Consider the following 10484-nt stretch of genomic DNA (forward strand, 5'->3'; position numbering starts at 1 on the left):
CTGGAAACACGCTTCAGCACTTTCCTTCTCTCTTATTTTTGTGTATGATAAAATGGGAGAAGAAGAGCACGAAGAGGAGTGCATATATACATGAAGTTCAACATTGGCGTTGGTTCCCGGGGTGGGGGGCTGTCCCCTGCATGCAGGCAGGCCTGCAACACGCCCCCGCGTGGTGTAGCATCGAAACTCCGCGAAGCCACCAGTACCACGCCCCCTGCGTGGTGAGTCAGCACGCCCCTGGCGTGTTGAGGGCGTGCCGCCACGTCTGTCTCCGGCTCAGTCACCACGCCCCCGGCGTGTTGAGGGTGAGCTCCACCTATCAGTAATTTTTCTTCTTGGCCAATATTCCACCAATACACCACCAGTTCCTCCATAAAGAAAATAATTTCTGTTAGGTTTTCAATGGTGTTTTGTCCCAATAGTAAATACATTTGCCTCTTAAAAATGTCACATAGGTTTGAATTTCTTTTGATGAAAAAGAGAGTATGTAAGTGGGGTGGGTATGTGTTCTGTGTTGTATACTTGTATTGACTAAAAAAATAATGTGAAGACTCGATGTATTTTTTTTATATGCAGAGTATAAATCTAAGGGTTAGATTCGTAATTTTTATTTTTTTTATTTAACATACAAATTTGAGGACTAGATTTTTTATTTTAAATTTTTTTAAACATACAAATTTGATCCTCATATTTGTATTTTAATATTAATTTTTTAAATATACAAATCAGATTTTTTGATTTATTTCAGAATGAAAAACAAATTATTTCAATACAAATTGGATCCTTAGATTTGTGAACTTAAGAAATTTAATTTGACTCTCCGATTTCGCTACAAATTTTATTAATTTTTAAATTTGAGGATTCGATTTATTATTTAAAATTAAAAAAATTAAATTCATATCAAAGAAAAACTCACAAATTAACTATTAGGATGAATTACACACAATAATCTTTTTTCATATCTAAAAAGATTAGCCAACCTTTTTCAGAGTTAGAAGGTCAAAAAATAATAGAATTTATTAATATCTGTCTTAAAGATATTAGCTGTTTTTTCTATGATATTTTTTAGATTTGCTTTCTAGAGTTAATTAACTTCATTTAAGGATATATTACTAACTTATAGACTCTTATATATACAAGATAATCTTCAAATTTTTGACACTTATTTAAATAAACAAGTGAATTGACTATTCGATTAATTAAAATTAATTTTTAAAAATATTAGTTAAGAATATCATAAAAAATATTTTACAAAAAATTATTAGAAATCTTAAATTTTAATATATTAACTACATAAAAATTTTCAAAAAATATTATTACACTCTTTGAAGCATAGTATGGACAAATTCTAAAAGTTATTTTATGTCATCATTTCTCATATTCATAGGAATGAATTCTTTCTTTTATTTTTCAATTGTAAAGTGCAATTTTTTACTATTTACTTTTGAAGGATTAAGAAAAGACATTTAGGAGAAGATATTTTTAAAAAATACTACATGTAACAATATCAATTTTTTAAAAATTTGAAAATATATTAGATATACATTCCTGATATAACTAACTGATTCTAATTGTTTGAAAAAAACTTGATTGTAATGAATCTAACATGAGAAAATAATATCTTTAAGATATTTTTAAACTGGGACTTGTTATAATATCTCAAAAAAAATATCATGGAATTATTTAGCAGAATTACGAGGATGAAGGGAAATCAGAAATAATGTATCCCTCTATGATATGAAGTGTCAGATGCTTGAGAAAAATCAATGGTCAGCCCAACTGAGGGAACATTATCATCACAAGCTTAGTAACATCCACAGATTTCAATTCTTGGGCTATATCAATAATATCTTCATGAAATCATATCGTCACTACCTTTTTATCTTCATAAAGATTCTTAGGCCTTAAATTTTACAACATTGGTGGTACCGTGCACGGTAGTATGTGAAAATAGATATTCAAATTAATTAAATTCTTAAAAAAAGCTTAACAAACACTGAATTTTAAAGGATAAGTAACATTTTTGTAATATAAATAAATCCTTTGTCATGTGAATTGACTTATGTTTTTTTTTTTTATCTCCAAGTCAACAAAAAAAAGTATTATATATATATAATAAATATTAAATTAAATAAATAATTTTAGTTATTATCTCCCAAACATTATCTATAATAATATATAAATCAATGAAAGCAAGGTGCATCTTAACTTTAGAAAACTTAATTAACATTAAAAAAGCGAGCTTACAAGTGTTAACTTCAAATAATACAATTAATTATACAACGTTCTAGGATTCTCGTATTTTGGTAGGATATATATACTAACAATTTTCATTTATTTAAAACATTTTGTAAATAATTAATAATNNGCAAAAAACGGAAAAAAAAATATATAAGTTGAGGATAAATATGGTAGAATCATTAATTCCATTCCTAAATACTGCATTTGGTCTTTGTGGAATGCAATTAACTCCAGCCATTAATGTAGTCAAAGCATCCACCCAGAGACGAATCCCTGCATAGTTAAGGATGAAGCTCCAACGTTCACATCATGATGAATGCTTTGATTGTATCTGTAATAATATAGAAAAAAAAAAGGGGATAAATTTAACGATAAGTTATTCTTAATTACAATTAAACTCATATAATGTTGGGAATAATATCATTGTTCATATTTTTAATAAGGAAAAAATGTAGGGGATCAGCCGTTTTATTAAAATCTGGTTAGCATTTAACTAGTAAAAATAAAATGAGTAATCTCACACCATTAAAATTACCAATGATAGTTAATTAATGGTTACAAATCACAAAACTTACTCGCCCTAGCACTCCTCTTTTAATAATATCAATCTATCTATAATTTTTTATTGTATATTAATATAATTTAAAAAAAAGGTGGTATTATTAAACTAAAAGTGATAATATTTATTTTGTAAAATATTATGTGTACTAAATCTTTTATTTGTAAAAATATACATTAATTTTCCACTTAAATTTCAGGTTATACAGCACTAGCATCCCAACAAGCACACTCAGATGTTGGGCCGGTTTTTATTTTTTGTTTAAACATTAAAAATTTTTCATTTTCGGATAAACTTTTCGAGAAATAACTAACATCTCAATACCAAAAGAAAAAAAAACTAACATCTTTTTCGAAGACGAGAGAAAGATTGTATTATCCTGGTTAGTTTGTATTTAGGTTAATTTTTTTTAACATAAGTCCCATTTTGATAAAAAAAATATTATAAAAAATAAATTATTTAAAAAGTTAGTTAGGTGATAAGAAATTTGACCGAAATGTAAACACTTACTATATTATATTGGACTCTCTCTCACAGCCATGCATAGTTTAAAATCATGGACTTAACAAATCAAAAGTAATTTATTATATCCTGTATAATAATATAATGTAGGTAAATCACTGTTTTAGTCTCTAATGTATCAATTAAGTGTTAGTTTCATTTTTAATATTTGAAATATCTTATATTTATTTCAAACATCTTATTTTAGTTATTTGATCAAATTAAAATATTTTTTTTTCAAAAAATACTATTTTTTTCCCATTTAATTAACAAAAATAGTAATTATATTGGTCATAGTGGAAGTTGCAGTGAATAAAGAGTGAAATTAATAGAAGAATAGAAAAAAAATAAATAGAAAGAAAATAGTATTTTAAAAAAAATTAATTTGATTAGAGGAAAAAAATATTTAAGATAAAAATAAAATATTTTAAATATTAAAGATAAAATTAAGACATACAACGATTAAAATAATATTTTATTAATCTAATTTTTGAAAACTTAAGAATAATTTATCTTAAATTTTAAGCGAGTATATGTAAACATTAGAGTTATAAAAATCAAACCGATAAAACAAGAATCAAAAAAATAAAAATTAGTTATTAAACCAATGAAACTAGTGATTTTATTGTTTAAAAATTTAATTGAAATTCAACCGGAATATAATAAAATAATATATTTGTATATAAAATATATAATATTTTATAATTTATTATTTTAAATTGATTAATTATTAAAAACTGCACCAATTTGATCTATTAACTCAATTTTTGGCAATTTTTTTGTAATTTTTAATCAGTTCGTTAATAAATAAATTTTACCTTAAACTGAGCTAATTTACTAAGCAATTATCACTTAATGGAGCCAAATTAGGGAATTGAATTCAGTTTTTATAAGTTATAACCATGATAAAATTCTGATAGAGAGAGAGAGAGAGAAGAATTTACATACCCAATTTGCAAGTTGGAATTAACTCCTAGAACAGGTTGGAAAAATGGGTGATCTGATTGAGAAGGAAAGCGGTTGTAGTGAATGGTGGGGCCCACGTCTTCCAAAGCCACTTCTGATGAGTGATTATTCAGTTCTTCTAACTGTTTCATCTAAACAGAATCATGCATTTTCAATTCTCATCAGTATCAACCGACAACTACCTTAGCTTCTCATCTATCTATCTATCTCTTTCACTTTCAGTTACAAATAATTCAGAATGATTCTATGTATGACATAACATTCACTACCTTAGCTTCCACCTGTCATAACACTACTCATTACTCATTTCCTAATCATATTCTTGTTTGTTAAAATCAATGTGTTACCTTACTCCTTAGCACATTATTTGTTTCAACAAGCGCCATTTCCTGCATCACACTCAGTAAAATTAAAGGTGTCAATAAATTATGACTTAAATTTATAACGGTTAAAATAAGTTGAGTTTGTCGAACTGATTTATTTTACATTTTAAATATCTAAATTTTTAACGAGTTTAACTTCATTAACTCATAAAATAAATAGAATGACCCTATTTGTTTAACTCCTTTAATTATTTTTTCATATTTTAATAATGTTTTTAATAATTTAATCCAAATATCTCATATTTTAACCAAAGTATCTTAAGTTATTTTAGCCCATTTTTTATTCTTTAATAAAAAACTGCCTATTTAAATAAAAAATAAATGGACTAAGCTTTCATTTTAGAGACACATATACATAATATAATTAGTCAAGCAGGCCTAAATGGACCAAACCAACTTGTTTGACACCTATAAGCAACTCTAACATTCAGAAGTAATACTTACACTATTTTTTGTTATATCTTAACCTATTGACTTTTTTATTTAGAAAATAGTATACATTTATTTTTTATGTTTTCAATTATAGTTTTTTTTTATATTTAAAAGTGGGAAGTGTATAAAAAAGGAGTATTATTGCAAGTACATAACTTGTCTAATATTAAGAAAAAAGAGAAATTAAACCAATAACACATACCCGGTTCTGAAGATCAGTAAGTTGGTCAAGCATAAACTGAGTCTAAAAAAATATAGAAAAGAATTATTTAGAGAAGAAACCAAAATAATCAGGAAATTAAATACCTGCAAAACTTTAAAGATAGACTAGATATCCAACCTAGCCAGCAGTAAATAAAAGAAATTCAAGTCTACTAACTATATATTTAAACATAACAGCATTGCAAGCTTAATTATTAAATGTGAATATGTTATGATGACATTAGTCCAATTAAAGAATTGGAACGATGAATACCTTAGTTGACCTAATATTCTTGAGTGCTACCTCAAGTTGATTCTCAAGCTGGTCCAGCTCAGTTGTATTCATTTGAGCAAGATCTTCCCCCAGTAGGTTCCTTTTTAATAATAATTATTATTAACACATACATATATATGACCTTATTTATTAAATGTTGTTACGGTGTTTGATAATCAAAGAAAATAAGTCAAAAACAACCATAACTTGTTTTTTTAGCATTCATTAATTATCGTAACAATTAATAAATGCTAAATAAAGCAAGTTTTGGCCATTTTTTTTTATTTACCTAACATTACCCTATTTATATTATACCTCTGAGAACGTTGGAGAGCTTCTACATTGTCTTTTAGTCTCTTATAATCCTCGTAATTTGTCTGTCACCCAACTCATCACAAATCAGAATTTCACATACAAGTTTGTAACAAAATGTATGTAATAATGTTTGTGAGGAAGTAGTTGATTACCTGCGTGTCACTGATTGGTCGACCAGACTCGAGAGCACTGTAACTATACTTGTGATACTTCTCCAGAGTTCTCATCATGCTGTGACACATAAATCACTCTAAAACTTAGTTATATTATTTTCAAATAGCAAAAAACAAACTAATTTTTAATAAATAAAATAACAAATTACTCTTTTTGTCTTTTGAATGATGTAATTTCTTTACCATACTATTTTTTTAAAAATAAAATATTAGACACTAACTTATCTTTTGTATGCCACCTTTTTTTTTAAATTACTATTTTTTAAACTAACTCTGTTTATGTTACACTTGCGGTACATAATCGGTCTTAAGTCCAGATAATAAAGGAGGATGGTTGTGTTAGGTTTTTGACAACCAATATAAAAATATAGTCGAATTCCTGTAACTATTTTTTAAACTAAACCAGAATTGTACAAGGCTCTTATATATAAAAATTTTAATATTATGTCATAAATTATTATTTATCCTAAGCATTTAAACTATAGATAAATAAAAATATATAAATAATTATATTTTTGAAATAAATAATTTTACTATAAACTAGAGTTTAACAGTTTATCTTTAATCTTTTGGTCAATATATATTCACAATATATACACACACTTAGTCTATCTAATACACAATTACTAATTTATAAATTTACAAACTTAGTTTTGACGTGAATGTGTACAAATATATATGACACATTAACATGTTGATTGGTAATATTAGAGAAAAAAATTATAATTTATTTTATTTATTATTCATTAATTATTATAAAAATTAGTGATTGTCAAATAAAATAAATTCTAACTATTTTTAACTAATTATTTTAGTTATAAAGTTGGTCTCACAGAATGAAAACCATAGCTAAAATTATTATAAGTTTTATTATTTAATTTAGTTAGATTTAGTTCATAAAAAGATTAAAATAGGTAACATTACTTAAACCTTATCAACATTTAATTAAATAAGTGAACTCAACCTAAAGCTAAGCTTCAATCAATGTGTAATTAATTTATGGCAATATTTCCACATGATGGACTGATGGTAATTAAGGGATGTTGCGATCTCGCTATGATATTTTAAAAATAATAATGCTAAAATTAAAATAACATTTTTTAATTATTTAACAATGCTAACCTTTTATAAAATAGTTGTATACAAAAATGTTTTATATATTAATCTTTTCGGAAAATATAAAACTAGATTTTATATGTCTAAGTTAGAGGTGCAACAATATTTGGGATCATGACTGTGAAGATTATTGTTATAATAATGGCATATTAAAGTTAAAGAACTAAGCTACGAAAGCAAGTTTAGCACTTAACCTATGTATACTTTTTAAGTTTTAACAGTTGACAATAATAACAACCTTCTATGGTACCACCAATTAACCGAACATAGGTAACGTTTTAGAGAGAACCTATAATGATCCAATGGTCAATACGAAGATGATAATAGGTAAATATAAACAAAAACTGAGTATTTAACGAACACCCTGACAACTGCATTTACAAATAGACTTCATTAGATCAAGACAAATAATAATAATAATAATAATTGCTAGTATTCTAGTAAGTAAAAACAATGTATTGACTTGGATTATAATATGTGTCAATTATGTTTTGAAAATTAATCATTAAATTTAATTATTTGTAAAAAATAAATATTAAAATATTATCATCATACAATTTTTAATTTGTATATTTTTTTATTTATCTTATATCAAAAAATTTTCTTTTAATAAAAACTTATAAGATTCAAACTCAACATTTTAAAAATAGAAGTTTTGCACATAATAGTCTTGTGTACTCTGTAGTGCTTCACTGCAAAACCTGATGAGGACAAGGTGGTAGTAGTAGTTGTATATGAAAAACCAAATACAACTATTAAACAACGGTTTAAAGGATTGCCGGTAATTTTTGCAGCTTTAGAAACCTAAAACAGGTTTTATCATATCAAACATCCCATCTATCTGACACCAAAATCATAACAGTAAACCCTCCATTCTTAATTAATAAATAATTTATTTATAATAATCACATTTAATTTAGTGAAACTTTTCTTGACTAAGAAAATAACACACTAAAAGTTAGAAACTCAAAACGGATGGTTTTGTGAGGGTTATAAATTATAATTCCCGGTTTTTATCTTAATAAGGAATTGAATACAAAAATATTCTGTAAAATTTGATTAACCTGGCCAAAAGTTTTAGAGGATCTAAATGATAGAATTTTAGTATATGGTTTTCTTTTATTATTTTTTTTAAAAAAAATGAAGAGGAACAAGAGAGAAAGAAAAAAAAGCCATTAATCAAACTCTTATTAGATGCAGTGTTTTGTTTTTTAAAGAAAAAAAAAACTTAAAATCAAAACAGATGGATTACTATTTTCAAGCTAAGGTCAAGGGTTAAATAATGAATTAATTAGTTCCTGATTTTATCCGAATGAATAGAAAATTTCCAAACAAGTTTAATAAACTTGGGAGAACAAAATGAGAGGATTGACCTTTAAATTCAGCGAACATACATTATTGAGCAAAATTTTTATTTTTATTTTTTTTGAAAAAATATGAAAGAAAGAAGAAAAATCAATTATTGTAACATACACCATTATATTACTACATACACCTGGTGTCCAGAAAAGTATGTTTGTAACCCTAGCTATTTCAAGAACATGACTCATCTTTAAATAAAGCAAAGTTTTCAATGATTTCAGATCTTCATCAAAGGGGTAAAAACTAGAAATATCTAACAATTTCATTTGTCAATTTTTTTTAAATCTAAATTCTTGAAAAAAAAAGTGAAAAAAAACTGGAAAGATCGGAACTTGAACACACTTCACACATAGTTTTTGGTTCTTGATTATATTCAAAAACAGCAAGTAGTTAAGTTGAGTAAAAGAACACACAGATCTTGCACAAAAATGACCAAAACAAAAACACTTGTAGATAAAAGAACATTCTTTTGCAACTTAGTTTATGCACAAACATTTAGGCACACACTAAAACATTCCAAAAATAATTAAGGGATACATCTCAAGATTTTGTTTAATTTAAAAAAAAAATTATTTTTTTATTTTCAAAAAATCGATAACTATTCTAGTAATAATGAATTACATATGTATAAACAAAATTAGAAAGTATATATATACCTAGAAGTGCTGCTAAACTCGTAGAGTTTGCCGCGATTAGAGAAGATGATGAGGGCAACTTCGGCATCACAAAGAACTGAGAGTTCATAAGCCTTCTTGAGCAAACCATTTCTCCTCTTTGCAAATGTAACTTGCCTATTGATCTTGTTCTCTATCCTCTTCAACTCAACCTTACCCCTTCCCATGTCTTCAACTCCTCTCTTTCCTCTATTGGTTAAGTGAAGAGAGTCCTTTCTTAAAAGCCCTCTATGCTAGGGGTACCAAAAGGGATAAAACAACAATAGTAGTAGTAGTAGTGCAATTCAACAAATATAAGTAGAAATAATAAAGGGTTTCCTCCTGCTTTTATTAGTAGTGGTGCTTTCTTCTTCTATCTCTTCTTTATTTATAATATCTGTATTCTTTGGTGTACTATACTCTACTACTACTATCTTCTCTTCTCTACAGCCACAAAAATATACATACGCTTAATTGGCTTAACCAATAATAAATGCCAAATATTTTTCATGTTTTCGTTGCTAGTATTAGTATATATGGTTTTTAACTTTATGTTTGTACCTCAAAATGTTCAATTTAATTTTCTTTAAATTTGGCTTGTGTTGTATACCACAATTACTAGGTGCTAAGTATAGGGCGTACTAATAATGGAGAAAAATAAAAAATGATGATAATAAAAAAGGTAGCTAGTTAGGTTTCTAAGTTTTCTTTTCACCAATCCATCACATAGGACACACCTGAAGCCAATTATATTAAAGGAAAATTATCGCGTATGGCACTCGAAATAGCGGAATATGATATTCCTTTGCACTTACAAGTAGCCTTAGACAAATTTGTCGTGTAGTAAAATTTAAAGGACAAAATTAACCCTCTAAATGAACGTAAAATGTGTTAGATGATAAAAAAAAAGTGTAGCGTGGCCAAAAAAAAAATTTGCTAAATACATACATATTTTTCATATATTTTCATATATATAATTATATATTGTGAATATATACCTATATTAGCTATTAAACACATTTTAACAATTTATGTAATTATTTCACGTGAATTTTATCATTATGATATGGATAATAAGGTGAGAAATAAATATTTTAAAATTTATTAAAAAATATTAATAATTTAGATAGATTAATAATAATAATAATTTTTATTGAAAAAAATTTAATGTATCTTATTTATTAAAATATACGCATATAAATAATATTATTAAATTGACTCACAATATGATTATTATTTATGATTATAATTATTAATATTTGTTAATAATAGAATATTTTAATAAAAAAATAATACTGAATTTTTTTT

At 25.9% G+C, this 10484-nt stretch overlaps 1 protein-coding gene across 1 annotated transcript; it reads right to left on the minus strand.

Annotated features, from left to right (window-relative positions):
• Positions 1–2487: 2487 nt before the first annotated feature.
• LOC107468902 (MADS-box protein J2-like) lies at positions 2488–9364 on the minus strand. Its single transcript, XM_016088291.3, has 8 exons — positions 9180–9364; positions 6025–6103; positions 5873–5934; positions 5558–5657; positions 5285–5326; positions 4615–4656; positions 4250–4389; positions 2488–2572 (listed from the first exon to the last, which is right to left on the minus strand). The coding sequence occupies exons 1-8, from the start codon at positions 9362–9364 to the stop codon at positions 2488–2490; spliced, it is 735 nt and encodes a 244-aa protein (XP_015943777.1).
• Between the last annotated feature and the right edge of the window lie 1120 nt (positions 9365–10484).

Source organism: Arachis duranensis, chromosome 1 (genome assembly GCF_000817695.3).
Source record: "Arachis duranensis cultivar V14167 chromosome 1, aradu.V14167.gnm2.J7QH, whole genome shotgun sequence".
Lineage (NCBI taxonomy): Eukaryota > Viridiplantae > Streptophyta > Magnoliopsida > Fabales > Fabaceae > Arachis > Arachis duranensis.

Bases quoted from the DNA above. Each gene is read 5' to 3' on its own strand.
- LOC107468902 (XM_016088291.3), bottom strand. From the start codon at position 9,364: ATGGGAAGGGGTAAGGTTGAGTTGAAGAGGATAGAGAACAAGATCAAT. The intron at 5,658-5,872 runs GTATAATATAAA...ATTATTAAAAAG, and splicing joins GCTCTCCAACGTTCTCAGAG to GAACCTACTGGGGGAAGATC. The intron at 4,390-4,614 runs GTAACACATTGA...TAGATGAAACAG, and splicing joins ATAATGTGCTAAGGAGTAAG to TTAGAAGAACTGAATAATCA.